Source organism: Schistocerca cancellata, chromosome 4 (genome assembly GCF_023864275.1).
Source record: "Schistocerca cancellata isolate TAMUIC-IGC-003103 chromosome 4, iqSchCanc2.1, whole genome shotgun sequence".
Lineage (NCBI taxonomy): Eukaryota > Metazoa > Arthropoda > Insecta > Orthoptera > Acrididae > Schistocerca > Schistocerca cancellata.
In genome coordinates, this window is record NC_064629.1 from 752920299 (window position 1) to 752939337 (window position 19039).

Genomic DNA, 19039 nt, shown 5'->3' on the forward strand with positions numbered 1-19039 from the left:
CTAAAGGATTTTTGTGATTTACTGCACATGGAGGAGAAGAAGGAGATTAGTGTTTAACATTCCATCGACAATGAGGTCATTAGATATGGAGCACAAGCTCAGACTAGAGAAGGGTAGGGAAAGAAATCATCCATGTCCTTTCAAAGGAACCATCCTGGCATTTGCCTGAAGTGATTTAGAGAAATTACACAAAACCTAAATCAGGATAGCCGGACGCTGGTTTGAACCATCATCCTCCTGGATACGAGTCCAGTGTGCTAACCATTGCGCCACCTCACTCAGTTTACTGCATGTAACACACAAAGATTTACTCAGGCATGTAAAAACTAGGTGGGTGAGCTTACATCCTATAAGCGAAAGGTTCATGTACATGTTTGAGGCTCTTAAACCATGCTTTATATTTCTTGTTAAGTGTCCAAGTCTCCTCAGATCTTTTTTCCTTATTCTTCTGGAAAAATTTACTTACACGTCCTGCATACTCATATGAGTCCATTTCAAAAGGCAATTACAAGCATTAAGAAATATGATATATCTGTGAGTGAGTTTAGGTTGCAGCTTAAGGGCATTGTGCATGTTTTAGAGGTCAGAAAACATTTAACTTCATGACTTCTAAAGTGAAAGAATTTATGTCAGATCTGACACAGTATCAACTGTTAGAATTTCACGAGGAAGTCAAAGCAATTTATCAGACACTTATAGATTGCCTCATGAAATAGAGCCAGCCTTTATGTCAACTTAAAACGTTTTGAATGGATACTGTTGAAGACTGTATCTGATTGGAAAAGTGCAGAATGTTCATTGAACTGGACACAAGAAACTTGTAAAATGAATGAGAGATTGCTGTTTGATCTGGTAGTAAATCTTGAATGTTTTCTGGGAGACACCAAGAATCAGAACATGGAGATTATACCTCAAAAAAAGTGGGTAAAATCTTTTGAAGATTGTTTTTCTGATGAGCAATTTTCAGAACTACTTGGGATTGTGCTACACTATTTCTCCATTCCAGGGCATAATGCTAATGGGGAGAAAGTATTTTCTACAGTGAGCACACAATGGACAGAAGAAAGGAACAGGATGGCTTTAACTTCAGTCAATGCAATGCTCCAAATTCAGTATAACATAAAAAATATAAGTTGCATTCATTTTTGCAGACTCATTCAGAATCTGAGCATGTTCATGTTTTCTGTTCAATGCTCAGGAAATATGACTTGTACAAAGCTTGGTGTAAAATATATCTCAACTGTAGCAACACAATAATGTACATTTTAGTAATTTGGGTTTAATGTTTCAATTAAAAAGTTAGTTAATGTGAACTTAATTTAATTTCCTTCATTAATGACAACTCATTTGCTGACAGCATTAATATGCCTGGACTAATTTCCTTCAGTAATTACAACTCCTTTGCTGATGGTGACAATGCTTGGACTATTCCCTTGGTTTTGGTTCTTGGATTATGGAAACCCTACCTTTAGTGGTTATTTGAAATGCTATTGGCGATGTTCTCAACCACCCAAAAACAAATAAATGTTACAGCTTAATACAATGGCGTTGCTGTGGAAAAAAAATAAAAGGAATCAACTCACCAGCTGCTTTGGATTCATGTTGTACAGGATCCGATCAGCATTTTCACTATCTCCTCTACTTTCCATGATTGCTAAGAGTAATTTTGAGGCATTATTTTTCAGCTCCAAGACAAGATCCATTCTTGTTTTTCCGAGAGGATTTATATCATTTAGTATGAGTGCCGTAATGATATCGAGACCATTTGATTCATGAGTTGCAATACAATTCTGGTTGTCATGGCAAGGACCTTGGCAATATTCTGTCAAAGTCTCTAAGGTCTGGTTGATGAGATGAACATTATTCTCATTTATGTATAGTCCAAGCAAGCCCAGTCCTCCAGTTGTGGAGCCGCAGATGCAATCCAGAAACATCAGTGTTTCTGACACCAAGTTATAATATGTCTTGTTATTTTGAGTTCGCAGAAGATTCTGTTGGGAGAAAAAAAAAAAAACTGTAGCTACCGACACTAAAATGAAGAACAATGTATATTTATGTGCCTGTTAATGACTCAACACCTCTACTATTTTTGTACTAAATATGACTTTATAACATTTTTCATAGTACAGTGTGAAACATTCCATGCAAATGATACAAAGTACATAGTTTGACCATACAAGAACAACAAATAACACAAATAATTTTACAGATAATATATTTTCAAATTTAGCAGCTACACAAATAGAAATACAGTGAAACCCCACTTTTACACTTTTCAAGGCACTTAAAAAAAATGGTGTAAAATGCTGGAAAATGTAAAATGTGGGGAATAACATTTTAAGCTGTAAAAGTTATGTATAGTATAACCCCTCGCATTTTATGTATGTGTACATAATAGGCATCAAAATACTCATGTCGGGGACTAGTTTATTATCTAATAATGGTTTATTATCTAACAAATACTACTGATATAATGGGAACTGATAACTGGAAAGCAGAAACGTTTGACACAATTTCATATGTCATTATCGATGTTTTTGGAATGCCTGCAGCTGTCATTTATTATTTAAATAATGAAACACTGCATCAGTTACATATTTTTTTCATGCTCAGCAAAGTGCATTTTGAGAATTTTTTCTCAATATCGAGTCACATATATTTACGTAAGCATTTTGTGTGGTGTTTGCATGTGTGTTTTTCTGCATCTCTTGAACTGTAGTTGTCTTTTTGAGATTATCCGGTACTGTGCTTCCTCAGTAATGTAGAAAACCACACGCATGCAAACTATCACTAACATTGTTTTTTGTGTAACATTACAAAAAATATGTACGTAAATATTGCACTTAACAATGAGAATAAATCCTTGAAAAATGTTTTGCTCAGCATGAGAATATACGTAATTTGCACTGCGTTTAAACCAAAAACATCTGAGCAAACTGAATGAAGAGGTCAAAACCAATCCTATGGGGTTGAAAGATGAAACACACTAAATATAGTTCGACAGAGGTATGATGACGATTACAACTATCACAAAACTGTGCATGCGCTGTAGAGACAGTTTGTAAATTGTTGTGATTCGTCATGATACCTTTATTAGTACAAACCTAGTTATGGGGTTATACTGAACAATTTCTGATTTAGGGTTATTAGATCAAAGAGCTCTTGTCCTCAAAAGTCCCTCATTGTCACTGACAGAAACAAAAGCACAGGGTGTACAAAATAAATTTTTCTACAGAAAATTGTGTAAACTTTGCAAATATCCTTAGCAATGAATCCTAGGCAGAAGTGCTGTCCCACACAAATACTGATGATGCATATAATTTCCTGCACTTCAAATTTCATGGGATTTTTGAGACATGCTTTCCGAAGAAGCTATCAAAAATTGGATCCCATGGTAACATGTATACAAGTTCCTAGATCACATCTGGCATTAAAAATTCTTATAGAAGTTGGAAAGACTAATTTTTAAAATGAAAACATCCACAAATCCAGCTAATTCCAACTAATGACAGCTTAAGTAGACAACTGGAAAACAAGTCAAATACTCTTTTGGCAATTTTGAAGCCCAAAACAGGGAAAAGATGTGAATAACAGGATATCATTCTCAAACATGCATCACACATTAATATTGAAAAGAAATCCATATTACACAAATAATTGTTTCATTAATGTAATAGCTTCATTAAGTTTGAAATTTATGGGGAAGAAAAAACCAAAAGGCCGAAATGTTCAAAAGCTGCTTATATTATGAGGCAGAGTCAACAGTGTTAAAACTTGTGAAGAGCTTGAAACTTAAAATGTCAGCAAGAGTAGGTGAAGGACTGGGGTCTTTCATAGTTGTCACTGCTCCACAAAAAATTGTCAAGTTATCATTTAGTGAAGGAGCATTTCTTAAAAGGTTGAAAATATCGGAAGTGGAGCCATTATTTAAAAATGAAGACATCTGTAAGGTAGGAAACTATCAGCCAATATCATTCCTTCTGGCACTCTCCAAAATATTGGAAAAATTGATGAAATCCAGAATGAAATTTTCACTCTGCAGCGGAGTGTGCACTGACATGAAACTTCCTGGCAGATTAAAACTGTGTGCCAGACCAAGACTCGAACTCGCGACCTTTGCCTTCCACGGGCAAGTGCTCTACCAACTGAGTTTCAATTGATGAAACGCCAAATCAAAAAATATCTAAAAGACCGTAAGGTACTATCCAGTAGTCAGCATTGCTTTCAGGGAGGTAAAAATCACAGAAATGGCATATGATATTGTCAAGCATGGCATCCTTTTAGAAAAATTGAAGGCACTAGGTATTCAAGGGCCTGGCAAAACAGGGTTTGAATCATCCCTATGAAACTGAACACAGATTGTAGAAGTGATGCCACCTTACTCAAATCACAAAATCACTTTAGCTTGAGGTAGGAAAAAAAGTGGAAATAGGACTACCACAGGGCAGAATTCTTGGTCCACACTACTTCTTACCTGTATAAATGATGTACACACCCTAGATATTCTAGGTATTACAGCCAAATTCATATGCTGTCCACAGATGATGATAATCGTGCCAAAGCAATTGCTGCACAAAACTACCAATAAAGACCTCATGTATGTCCACTCTTTCTGCCAAAGCAATTGCTGCATAAAACTACCAATAAAGACCTGATGTACGTCCACTCTTTGTTTAATGCAAACAAGTTGATGTTAAATGTAAACACATGTATGCGGATGAGTTTATATATAAGGGCCTACCTTGAATACTGACAAATGCTGACTTTCATAGTTACAGCACTCCATACACAGCAAAAACAAAAAGAACTAACACAAAAGGCATGTGAGTCACAGTGGTTTTAAACTTTTACAACAGACTATACAGTCTATATCAGAAAGTTGCAAGACAAAAATAAATTTAAAGCGAAATTTAAGAAATGCCTACTTGAACAATGCTTTTACTTGGTAATACACTGAACAATGACATTTTTGAAATAATGTCTCTAATGATCGAAAACTGTAAGTACAGTCTTTTGGCAGCAAACATTTTCTTTATATTTAAATATCTATCAAACAGCTGTTGTGTGATGTAAAACCTTTACTAAACCATTGTTGTGTGAAAAGAATTTGCTGGCTGAGGTGGTCTATGAAGAAATGAGTATGATTTCTAATAACAGCAGTCATATACATATATAAACTGTATGAAATGTATTGTATCATTTTGTGTTATTTGTGTGTATTATTTTGCGTATACATGATGTAAATAATAACTGTTTCCAACAACCACAGTGGTATAGAGGAAGTCAAGATGAACAATTTTATATGGGACAGTTGTGGTCTATCAAATCAGCAAAGTACCTCAAAATTGGCCTACAAAAACCACCTAAGTTACTACAGCACATGCATGTCGCATGAGATTTTAAATTTTCTCACTCTCTACACGCAAATTATGAGCCCAAGATAAAAATTTAAAAGAACCTTTTTGTAGGAAATTTAATGTAGTTTAATTTTTTACTCAAATATATTTTCACTAAAGGCTACAGTTTTCAAGTTATTCAGGTACTGTACAAAAGGGATCTTCAAACACACCCCCAACCCCATCCTCATCCCCCATCAGTCATGATTTCATTTATGTTGTGGCACTTCCTCCTACCTCTGTACAAAAATTTGAGACTATACAAATTATTTCCTATATTCAAACTTTTCTGGTCTTCACTGAGTATGTCGTTATGTCATCAGCTTTGTTGGATACTTTGTTAAATAACATGCCCATGAGAATAGTAAAAGAATGTATCCCTGTCTGATGTGTTTGTTACGCCAATCTTTGCTTTTGTCAAATCTTTCTCAACTTCAGTTACCCAAGGTATTGATGCTTTGAGGGATGTCATGTATTCCAATAAATGTTTAGTTAGTCTGTTTCCAGTTAATCTGTCCAGGTGTCCACAGAACTTCATTCACCTCTTTCTGATGTCAATGTCAATGTTTGATACTTTTTCTGTTATCTCGATGGTCTGCAGTCTGTATCCATCTTGTGTGTATAATAGTCCCATAATGTTTCTAATAATATTTCTCTCTCCTTTCTTAATTTCTTGTAAATCTAGTTTTCAATTCAATGAGAGTGTTTCACTTGCATATGTGGCTGTCGGTTTGATTACTGTGTTGTAGTGTCTGATTTTAGTGCCTTTTGACAGGCATTATTTGTTATACAAATATGAAACAAGTCCAGATGCTTTCTTGATTTTCTGCAATCTGTTTTTTTTTTGTGCTATTTTTTTCTCAAGTCCTGTTGGTTCAGCAATTTCATAGAGGTACTTACAGTGTTTTACTCTACTGATTATTTATTTATATGTATATTTGGACAACATCCATACAATATTTATTGTCTACGGAAGGATACAGAAATAAATATACGCTATTCTTAGGTGCAGATCTCTCTCAATTCACTAACATGAACCCAACACAGACACCTACTGAGGGAGAAGTTAACCACTGTGAATGGAGGCTGCCTTTTTGAGTGCGGTATTGTCAAAAATAATCTGCAAATTGTTGATTGACAATCTGCTCAGCTATGCCACAAGATATTGCTTCAGTACAGCTTCAGATAACTGTGTGCCTCAGGTGATTTAAGGAAACAATGAAAAATCTTAATCTAGATTGCCACACAGGGAACTGAAGCCCAGACCTCATGAATGTAAGTCCAATGGGTTAATCATGAGAGCACCTAGCTTACTTTATCCAGCTGGCACTTGCTCAGGAGCAAGAAAATAGTAAAATAATTCCTGTCTTCAACTACGTATAATATACCTGTAATCCAGTACTCCAACTTAGCATTTTTTTAAGTGTAATTGAGGAAATACAATAGCAGTTAAGAAGACTGTTCAATCCCGCAAGAAGGATAGGGCAATGGGCTAAATATAGGAAGGCCTTTGTCAAACACAACCTTGTAATTAAGCAAGAGCAACTATCATCCTGGAAATGGAAAGTACAGCTACTTGTGCTAGACTTCACAAAATTTTCACCATAATACCAACTAATCCAGGATGTACTCTAAGGAAGGAGGATGGTGAGTACACAAAGACAGCAAGCAAGACACTGGAAGTGCTTCTCAAGACTCACTTCCCTCAGTGTTCTATGGCAGACAACATAGCCCAAGATTCAGTCCCTGAGAGGCAGTGATTTACAGGCAATCAAGGGGAGTACAGTAAATCTCTGATTTCAAACAAAAATCCAGTGGGCCGTGGGAACATTTCAACCATTCAAGTCACCAGGCCCACACAAAATCTTTCCACATCTACCTCAACCAGCAGGAAACAGTTTAATTAGATGCCTATGTAGACTGTTAGGATTAGTCTAGCAGCAGGAATCATTTCTAATGCTTGTACGACAGTGAGGATTGTTTTCATTCTGAAGCCAGGGATAACTGATCATACCAAGGCCAAGGATATGAGACTGCAGTCTGTCCTCCTTTCTTTTAAAGACATTAGAAAATTGGTTAATATGCACATTAGGGAAATGAGGCTAACTGAGGATCCTCTACATATAAAACAACAGGCTCATAAATCAGGCCAATCACGGGAAGCACCACTTCACTAATGCCAACTTAATGGGAAGGTGGATAAAGCACTAGACTTTCAGGAAATTGCTCTCTGCATCCTCCTGAATATTGAGGAGGCTTTTAGCAATAAGACCTTTCAGTCCATGGTTAGAGATGCAGAAGAAAATGGCACTGAGGCCACCATATATATAAGTGGATTAATATCATGTTGAGCAGAAGAAAGGCAGACATCACTTTGATGAATGAAAAAAATGGTGATCAACTCCACTAAAGGGTGTCCACAAAGAGAGATTTTGTCCCCACTACTGGGGAATCTAGTGGTGAATGAACTCATTGAAGAGCTAAATACTATAGGATACTTTTGCCAATGATATGCAAATGACTTAGTCATAGTAATACTTGGCAAATTTTTTAGAACAATGGCACAATGTGGATATGTTGTACAAAACTGGTGCAGGAAACACAATTTAAGGGTCAGCCCCAGGCAATCTGTTGATGCAGTATTCACAAGGAAGCCTATCCGGTACACTTACTGGAATCTTAAGTTTCCTGATGAAACTCTGCCAGCAGAGGAGTACTGAAGTATCTAATGGTAACCTTGGATGCGAAACTATGATGGGTCCCTCACATAAGGAATATGTGTTCCAAGGCAAAAGGTACTGTTATGAGCACTAGAAAAGACAGGAGAAACTGGGGTCGAAACCCCAAGGGTATGTTCTGGATGTACACCACTGTAATAGGACCTACAATAACTTTGGGACTTAAGTATGGTGAAACAAAGTAGAACAGGTGGCTGCCAAGGAGCTTGGTAAGGTGCACAGCCATAACAAGTGGAATTGGCAGCACACCAATTACTAGGATGGAGATCACACTGAACATGCCCACATTAAACCTGTGGGTTAAAATGGAAGCAGCAGCAGGGGTGTATATGAAAAAACTGGATACTTTTAGGATATTCTGAATCCCACACCAATATGAAGAATGTGGTAAATATAGGAATGGTTGGGGAAATGCTGGCCAACTAAACAGTAACTTCCAGCTGCTTCAACAAACGTTTCAGTGTAAAAATTGGATGTACAGAGCAGTGCAGAAAGAACCACAACACTATGCAAGAGACAGGCTGGTTTACTGACAGGTCGAAAACAGACGAAGGCACTGAGGTGGTGTACATGGGACATAGCTTAGACTAGAAAGTGCAATCTCTCTACAGAAATTGGTCAAGGTATTTCAGGCAGAAATATCCATTGTCAGGGTTTGTACAGAGAAGATTTGTGTATGTGCTACAAAGATTGTAGCATCTACATTTATTCAGACAGCCAAGGAGATCTGAAATCTCTATCAGCTCCAGCAAGAGACCAAAGGTCATTGCAGAATGCCACAAGCCCTTTTGAGACTAGGGGAAAGCAACAGGGCAAACCTGCTGTGGGTCCCTTCAGTGGCAATGAACAAGCTAATAGGCTGCACAGGATAGGTGTGATGACTCCATTTACTGGACTGGAACCTGTCCCAACCATCACTAAGGTGCTGGTTAAATCAAAACTATGAAACTTGATCGGAAGGGAGCAATTCGAATATTGGACTGTGATCCAAAAGCAAACATATGGCATGCTGATGATGTCAAAGCCACATTTTAAGAGAAGTTCTGCAATCCTGGGCTTGACCAGAAGACAGACAAAACCATGATAGGACTAATGAATGGCCATGGGAACTTTAAGAAATACCTACATATGATGGGTATAGCCAAAGAAGCCTACGTGTCCAGGGTGTTCAAACCGCACCACACACAATCTCCCAATGTGAAACATTGGAGATCAAAAGAGACAGAATATTTGAGTCATCAAGTCCTGAAGTAACTGTGTCTAATAAAGAAACAGTAAAGGGTCTCCTTATACTCTCTAAGGATACTGGTTGGCTTTATTAGAATCGCAGGGAGTGTGTGGGCAATAGAGGGCTACAACAACACCTGTTTTTATCTCCCCATTTAAATCTAATTAAATCAACTGCTGCAACACCCATATTCAACAGCTGTCACTGCAAGATCCATCCTGGCAACTTCTAGCTAGTTCTTTTGCTTAACATGGATGTATTTAACTACACAGGTTAAACATCCAGTTTCTGTTATCAAAATATAATTTTAAACAATGGAATATCCGTATACACTAAATATAATTTTATAGCATTTATTATTATTATTATTATTATTTTTCTTTACTTTCTCAGACTGTTAAGTCTGGTTAAAAATGGAACGTGACGCGGACCTTGATCAAGCGTGACTTCCTTGTAACTGTATGGTATATGTTATATTGCATTTAGGAACTTTCGGATAATTGAACATGCATCAATAATTACAGATTTTTGTAGTTGTATATATATATGTTTGGATGTAGCTGTATTGCATTGATGTACTGGTGGATATTGTGAGGTATGACTCCTGTAGTTGATAGTATAATTGGTATAATGTCAACTTTATCCTGATGCCACATGTCCTTGACTTCCTCAGCCAGTTGGATGTAGTTATCAATTTTTTCTCCTGTTTTCTTTTGTATATTTGTTGTGTTGGGTATGGATATTTCAATTAGTTGTGTTAATTTCTTCTTTTTATTGGTGAGTATGATGTCAGGTTTGTTATGTGGTGTTGTTTTATCTGTTATAATCGTTCTGTTCCAGTATAATTTGTATTCATCATTCTCCAGTACATTTTGTGGTGTGTACTTGTATGTGGGAACATGTTGTTTTATTAGTTTATGTTTTATGGCAAGTTGTTGATGTATTATTTTAGCTACATTGTCATGTCTTCTGGGGTATTCTGTATTTGCTAGTATTGTACATCCGCTTGTGATGTGATCTACTGTTTCTATTTGTTGTTTGCAAAGTCTGCATTTATCTGTTGTGGTATTGGGATCTTTAATAATATGCTTGCTGTAATATCTGGTGTTTATTGTTTGATCCTGTATTGCAATCATGAATCCTTCCGTCTCACTGTATATATTGCCTTTTCTTAGCCATGTGTTGGATGCGTCTTGATCTATGTGTGGCTGTGTTAGATGATACGGGTGCTTGCCATGTAGTGTTTTCTTTTTCCAATTTACTTTCTTTGTATCTGTTGATGTTATGTGATCTAAAGGGTTGTAGAAGTGGTTATGAAATTGCAATGGTGTAGCTGATGTATTTATATGAGTGATTGCTTTGTGTATTTTGCTAGTTTCTGCTCGTTCTAGAAAGAATTTTCTTAAATTGTCTACCTGTCCATAATGTAGGTTTTTTTATATCTATAAATCCCCTTCCACCTTCCTTTCTGCTTAATGTGAATCTTTCTGTTGCTGAATGTATGTGATGTATTCTATATTTGTGGCATTGTGATCGTGTAAGTGTATTGAGTGCTTCTAGGTCTGTGTCACTCCATTTCACTACTCCAAATGAGTAGGTCAATACTGGTATAGCATAAGTATTTATAGCTTTTGTCTTGTTTCTTGCTGTCAATTCTGTTTTCAGTATTTTTGTTAGTTTTTGTCTATATTTTTCTTTTAGTTCTTCTTTAATATTTGTATTATCTATTCCTATTTTTTGTCTGTATCCTAGATATTTATAGGTATCTGTTTTTTCCATCGCTTCTATGCAGTCGCTGTTGTTATCCAATATGTAATCTTCTTGTTTAGTGTGTTTTCCCTTGACTATGCTATTTTTCTTACATTTGTCTATTCCAAAAGCCATATTTATATCATTGCTGAATACTTCTGTTATCTTTAGTAATTGGTTGAGTTGTTGATTTGTTGCTGCCAGTAGTTTTAGATCATCCATGTATAGCAAATGTGTGATTTTGTGTGGGTATGTTCCAGTAATATTGTATCCATAATTTGTATTATTTAGCATGTTGGATAGTGGGTTCAGAGCAAGACAGAACCAGAAAGGGTTTAATGAGTCTCCTTGGTATATTCCACGCTTAATCTGTATTGGCTGTGATGTGATGTTATCTGAATTTGTTTGGATATTAAGTGTGGTTTTCCAGTTTTTCATTACTATGTTTAGAAACTGTATCAATTTAGGATCTACTTTGTATATTTCCAATATCTGTAGTAACCATGAGTGGGGTACACTATCAAAGGCTTTTTGGTAATCAATGTATGCGTAGTGTAGGGACCTTTGTTTAGTTTTAGCTTGATATGTCACCTCTGTATCTATTATCAGTTGCTCTTTACATCCTCATGCTCCTTTGCAGCAGCCTTTTTGTTCTTCATTTATAATTTTGTTCTGTGTTGTATGTGTCATTAATTTCTGTGTAATGACTGAAGTTAATATTTTGTATATTGTTGGTAGACATGTTATGGGGCGATATTTAGCTGGGTTTGCTGTGTCTGCTTGATCTTTAGGTTTCAGATAGGTTATTCCATGTGCAAGTGTATCAGGGAATGTGTATGGGTCTGCAATGTAACTGTTAAATAATTTAGTGAGATGTGAATGTGTTGAGTTGAACTTCTTTAGCCAGTAATTTGCTATTTTATCATTTCCAGGGGCTTTCCAATTGTGTGTAGAATTAATTGCTCGGGTGACTTCATGTTGCAAAATTATCACTTCAGGCATTTGTGGTATCATCTTGTATGAGTCTGTTTCTGCTTGTATCCACTGTGCATGCCTGTTATGTTGTACCGGGTTTGACCATATGTTGCTCCAGAAGTGTTCCATGTCTGTTATGTTTGGTGGATTGTCTATTTTAATGTGTGTGTTATCTATTGTTTGGTAAAATCTCTTTTGGTTTGTGCTGAATGTTTGGTTTTGTTTCCTTCTATTTTCACTTTTTTTGTATCTTCTAAGTCGTTTGGCCAATGCTTGTAATTTCTGCTTCTTTTCATCTAATTGCTCTATTGCTTCTTGTTGTGAGATTTTACCTAACCTTTTTCGTTTTTTGTCTGATATTTCATTTCTTATAAATTGTGTTAGCTGTCCAATGTCTTTTCTCAGTTTTTCTATTCTGATCTGTAGCCTGTGTTGCCATGCTGGTTTTGTGGGCTTCTTCTGTGTGTTGGTTTGTTCTGATCTCTGCCTAGTGTGTATACTTAGTGTAGTGTGTGCTCCTATATAAACCAGTAGTTGTAACTCTTCCATAGTTGTGTTTTCATTTATTTTGTTGTGTATGATTGTGTTGATAGTTTTTATTGTTGTTTCGACTTGTGGGTTATTTGGCGGTCTATGCAAGAATGGTCTAATGTCTGTATTTGTGTCTTTGTATTCTGTATATGTCAGCTGAAATTTCTCTTCTATATCTAACATGTGTGTCTCTTCGTGTTCTATTTGTGCTTGTTCTGGTGGCTGTCTTAAGATTTCGTTTTCCTCTGATTGTTTAATTGATGTGTGTTGGTCTTTGTTTGTTTGCTCTGGGATGTTTGAGTCCATTACTGTATTTTCTTCTTCTTCTGATTGCACATTATTTAGTTCCAGTATTTGTTGTACTTGTTGTTTGATGTTTTCTAATTCTGACTGGGGTATCCTGTTATTTTTTATTATTACACGGATCTGATCAGCTAGTCGTTGTTCTGTTAAAAATTTTAATTCCGGGTATCTGGTAATAAATGTTGTGTATACTTGTGATCTGTATCCAGTTATGTTGGTTCCTAGGTTTGTTGCTTGGTAATAACAGAACATGAGGTGTCGATTAACTTCATCTGACCATCTCATCCTCTGTCTTTGTTTTCCTTCTAGGGTGGTTGCAGGAAGCATATCCTGCAAAACACCTCTATTTGGATTTAAATCATTTTCCAGTTGGCTAGCAGTGTCGTTACCATTGTGGGCGGGCATAGGGTTCAAGCGTCGTCCCCGACCAAGACGGCGCTTGTCCGAGGCTTCTTTAGTTCTGTCCTGAACCAAGTAATCACACTAAAAGGGGGGTTAGCCCTATTAGTGGTTTGTTCTTTTCGTCGCCTTTTACGACTGGCAGAACATACCGAAGGCCTATTCTTTTCCCGGGCCTCCACAGGGGTTATTATTATTATTATTATTATTATTATTATTATTATTATTATTATACAAATTTGGCCGTTAAAGACCGTGAAAACAGTTATTTCTTGCGCTTCTGGGAAGTCTTCTTTCTCTCAGTCCACACTTCTTTCATTCTTGGGCTGAAGGCGGCTTTTCTCTCTTCAGACCATTTAGTTCCACAAGTCTTCTTAATTTTCACACCGAAACCCGTGAATGAATTCAGTTTTTTTCTACAAAGGTTTCTGTTAAATATTGTTTCCTGATCTATGTCCATTTCTTTTAGATCTCTTTCTGTGTTGATAAACCATAAATTTTTATGTTTTAGATTTGTGATGTACGAAAATATTTGTTTTGTAAGCCTAATCGGGTTCATCCTCATGATGTGAGCATAAAAGGAGCATTTTCTTTTTCTGATTTCGTCTGTAATTTTGCTGCACTTCGTATACACTTCTTTGTTGCTTTTTAGTCTGTATACAGGCTTGCCTTGATCATCTGTTATTTTCCTGTGTCCAAGAATTGTCCTTACAATTCTTCTTTCACGATTTTCTATCTGTTCTGCGTATGTAAAATTTGCCAGTGCTTCTGATGCATATAGTATCTGCGGTCTAATGACAGTCTGGTAGTGTCTGAGTTTAATGTTTTTGGATATACATTTTTTTGAATACATTTGTCTGCAGTAGTGAGTTGCTGTCTCTAGTTTTTGTATTCTAGCCCTGCAGGCTGGATGACCTTTTGCCACAGGCTGAATTAGTTCACAAAGATATTTAAAATGTTTAGATACCTGTCTTTTCCCGTATTTCGTAGTTATTTTCTTTGGTGGACTTTTGATATTTGTAATGATTTCTGTCTTTTCAAATGAAATTTGCAAGCCTGCTTTTTCAGCAGTTTCTTTAAGTAATTCTATTTGTTTTATTGTGTCTTTTTGTGTGTAAGCTAAACAGGCGAGATCGTCAGCGAAGGCAAAACAGTTGGTTTCAATGGCTTTGTAGCACTTCCCTCCAATTTGGACTTTCTCAACTCAATGTTTTTGCGTGAGTTTTCTCCATTCCGCTATGACTTTATCCAGAACACAGTTGAAGAGTACCGGGGACAGCGCATCTCCTTGTCTGACGCCGGTTTTGACCTCGAAATGCCGTGAAATTTCTCTTTTGATGTTGTATTTGTTAATGTTTCTTTGATTATGGTGATTGTTGTTTCATCTATTTCATATTCTCGAAGTGTTTTGATGAGTGTGTCCCTATCGATTGAGTCATAAGCTTTTTTGAAATCAATGAATGTTATGAAATATTTCTTGCTCCTTGTAGATAAATAGTTCATTGTTGTTTTGAGGTTAAAAATTTGTTCGGCGCAGGATCTTCCTGGTCTGAAGCCAGCTTGATATTCTCCAAGTTTTCCCTCTATAATTGGTGATACACGATTGAGCAGGGCTTTTGATAGAATTTTGTATGGGACTGGGAGAAGCGATATTCCACAATAGTTGTTAACATCCCTTTTGTCACCTTTTTTAAACAAAGGGTGAATTAGGGCAGTTTTCCAGTGACTTGGGATTTTCTTGGTTTCCCATACTTGTTCAAGTTCTTTGTGTAGTGCTTCTACTGATGTTTCTCCCCCAAGCTTGAGCATTTCTGCTGTAATTGTGTCTTCTCCACATGCTTTCCTGTTTTTGAGATTTTTGATTATGTTTGTGATTTCCTCTCGTGTCGGAGGTGTTGAATGTGTTGGTAATGTTTCTGGTTGCATAAAACTGAGAGTCTGGATGGGTGTTTGGCAGTTTAGGAGTGTCTCAAAATATTCAGCCAGGATTTCACAGTTTTCAGTATTGTTGGTGGCGAGAGTCTTATTATTTCTCATAAGGTTTAGGCAAGGGGACTGGTATCCTCGGAGTTTCTGGTTGAATGTTTTGTACCAAGCTGCCGTGTTGCATTTCTTGAAATTCTCTTCGATTGAGTCCAGTTGTTGTTTTTCATATTGTCTCTTGGTGTTGCGAATAGTTTTCGAGGCATTCTTTCTGGCTTACATAAATTCATCAAGGTTGTTTTCAGTTTTATGCGAGTTCCACTTTCTCCGGGCTTTAAGTCTTTCATGCAGAACCTCATTACAGTTGCTGTCCCACCACGGGTGTCTCGGTTTGCTCTTTTTTGGAAAGGTTGTTTCTGTTGCCTCAATCAAGTTGTTCTGAAATTCTTGGAGGTTTTGTGAAGGGGAGAATGTCTTTAGTTTTTTCTGAAAATCCTTGAGGTTAGAGTTGGACTTAAGGTTGTAATTTCTCAGGGTTGTAAGATCAAAATTTATTTTATTTTTGTTTTTATATTCACCGTTTCTGCTTTTCTGTTTGTACTCACAAGGGGAGGCCGCCAATTGTGAAATGCAGATTCGATTCATACTGCGCATAATAAAAGCTCATGGCCAGAGGTATAATGTGGCAAAGCACCAAGATGCACTTCTCAGCCGTTGTCGAGAAAATCGACAGTTCAAAGAAAGCGTTACGGTGAAATACTCTCTACGAGTAATGATTTTCTACAGCGTCATAGCGCAGCGGTAAGCGCTGGGGTTCGTAATCCGAAGGTCGCCGGATCGAATCTCCGCCATGCAATATTTTTTTTATTATTAGTTTTTTGCAATTCATATATATATATATATATATATATATATATATATATATATATATATATATATATATATATATATATATATATATATATATATATATATATATATATATAAAAAAACTATTAATCAATGGGTATGCATGTTGGTGAAGGCGGATCGCTCTCCAATTGTACCGCCTCCATTTTTCCGTTTGTTTAACAGGGTGTACCAAAGCTGTCCCGTCCGCACTGATTTTCGACGATGTTATAAGTTGCGCTAGGGACCGCATCTACCTTCTTTCGAAGTTAGCAGGCAACTACGCTGTTAAGAGGCGGCTCGTTTCGGCCCATTCAACATCTGTCCTTCAAGTGTAACGAGCAAGTAACGGAGTTTATATTTCATACCTGCCACAGCAAGTTTGTGTTCGTGGGGTCTCTGTTCTAATTCAAACGTTTGACTTACGCTATACGTATTCGTTTCTACGCCTTCCGTTAACTATACGTGGTTAACATTATGATGACAATTAATAACATTTGTGAAATACAACTTTGTTTGCGGAAAACATAATGATGTTCGAAGTCGCCAGTTTTTCCACGACAAACGACTTTCAACAACTTATTATATGCATAATTGTTGTAACTGATTGCCGGGAATTATATATTACGAACCCGAGCGCTTACCGCTGCACCACCACGCTGTAGAAAATAACTAATCGTAGAGAGTATTTCACCGCAACGGTTTCTTTTAACTGTCGATTTTCTCGACAACGGCTGAGAAGTGCATCTTGGTGCTTTGCCACATTACACCTCTGGCCATGAGCTTTTATTATGCACAGTATGAATCGAATCTGAATTTCACAATTGGCGGCCTCCCCTTGTCAGTGCAGTTAAGTGACACAGATAAGACATACGAAGACCAAATCTTGAACAACTGATGGTCTGATATAATGCCAATATTATTTTGCTTTCCACATTATTTCCCACATGAATACAAAACAATACATGTGGTTCCCCATTTCCAATTTATGTACATGTAACAACATGTAAACTTCCAATATTCTAAACATTGTTGCTTTCAGCAATGGTTACTAACATATAAACTCATAGTACACAGCTTACACACAGCAGATACAAACACTGCAAATGATTTGTCTCTCTGGTCTAGCTGAAGCCAGCTTCAGAAGTGGTGGCCTCACGAGTAAAATCAGTGTAAACGTGGTAACCTAATGTAATACAGATCATCCTAATTGCCAGCTGACCGCTACCAGCACAAATGGGTAAAATAAGAAGAGTATGGTTATCTACTTACTTCTAATGTATATTTGTGTAATATCTGCAAGCATATTTCTACTGTCTGCTAATAGAATTTTAATTTATGTTTTCTATGCCACTACTTTTCTGCTGTGAGAAAGAGAGAGAGAGAGAGAGAGAGAGAGAGAGAGAGAGAGAGAGAGAGAAAGAGAGGGGTGGGGAGGGAGGGACAGAGGGGGGATTATGTTCCAGTGCATGTTTACAAACTCACTTGTAAATTTCTATTGTGATTCTCACACAATAGCTGTAGAAACCTTAGAATTGGCTGCATGACTAAAACTTTAGCAGACAGTTTATTTTTGTCTTCACGATCACGATGTCGCTCTAATTTCTCAGCCAGCATGTCTTCCAAAGCAGATCCTGGTCCCAAAACTAAAGAACCAACTTCCTCACCTGTAATGAACAAAATATTCAGATTAATTATTTATTTTATGAAAATTGTCTTGGTGAGGCACACCATAAGTTTCTGACCTGAAGAAATTCCACCAGTCTTTTAACTATAGGGTCTAATCTCAATAAAGTTTACATATCTCTCTTTCACTCTATAATAAATAATTCTATCATAAAACATTATCCATACAGTAAATGAGCAACTGTTTGGAAGTAATCAAATACCTTTTAAATTCGAGGTCTGTATAGAGTTAACATATCCCAGAATTACATAAGTCACCTGGGAAAAACTAGAAAGCTCAACAAGCTCCAAACATCCCAATTAATTCAATCAGCAGGTCATAGATGAACAGAAAGATGAGGGGAAAAAAATGAGGAGGTGTGAGGAGTGGGGGAAACAAAGACATGGGAGTAAGGGAGAATGGAGGGGAAGATAATAAGGGAGGATGACAATGAGAGAATGTGGTGACAAGCTGAAGTTATTACCTGTAGAAAGGAACCATCAACTGTCTGACTCTTCCACCTACAAGTCTGCTGCATGGATTCCATTCTGTACACCAAGCATGAACTTCTATCACTATCCAAGAATGTCTCCCCCAAATGCATCTGCATTCTTAGCTTCCTGTGGTATATTCACCTTCTACATGCTCCCTAAAATCCACAAACTTAACAAACCTGGATGCCCTATTGTAGCTGGTGCTCCCACAAAAACGATGTCTGTAGGAGTTGACTGACACTTCCAACACATTGTCCACAATCTAACTTCTTATATTAAGGACAACACCCAATTCTTTCATCATCTCTCCATTATCCTCCTCCCATTACCACTTATGTTTTTGCTTTCACTACTGATGTGGCCTCCTTATATAGTAACACCCAATAAACACAAGCGATTTATTATCGTGAATTGTGTCACCAACAATTGCTGCATCGCAGCAATCTCGCCGATCGCCATGAAGCAGCAATCGTTGGTGAATATGGCAGTGTACATGCGTTCACAACTCCAGCAATGGTTGTCAGCCTGCCACAGATGCAGCTGGTTTGGACATGGAATTGTTCACTGAAGGAGTGAAAAAATACTCTAAAATAGGGGACACATCTCACAGTTTAAAATAAATTCTGTTACCTCAGCCAGTTCAATGTAATCAGTGCTTTATTGTATTTCAACTGCAAAATACATAACTGCACACAATTCATTAGTGATACAAACTGAATATCGTTTCATATTCAGGAATAAATTGATTT

The 19039-nt window shown here is 36.9% G+C and overlaps 1 protein-coding gene across 1 annotated transcript in view; it reads right to left on the bottom strand.

Moving 5' to 3' along the window:
- Positions 1–19039, bottom strand: part of LOC126184403 (inositol 1,4,5-trisphosphate receptor) — a 372462-nt gene that overhangs the window by 101930 nt on the left and 251493 nt on the right. Inside the window, exons 35-36 of the mRNA XM_049926787.1 lie at positions 17616–17797; positions 1584–1991 (exon numbers count right to left, since the gene is read on the bottom strand). Coding sequence (XP_049782744.1) covers positions 1584–1991; positions 17616–17797 — 590 coding nt within the window. The remainder of the gene's footprint in view (positions 1–1583; positions 1992–17615; positions 17798–19039) is intronic.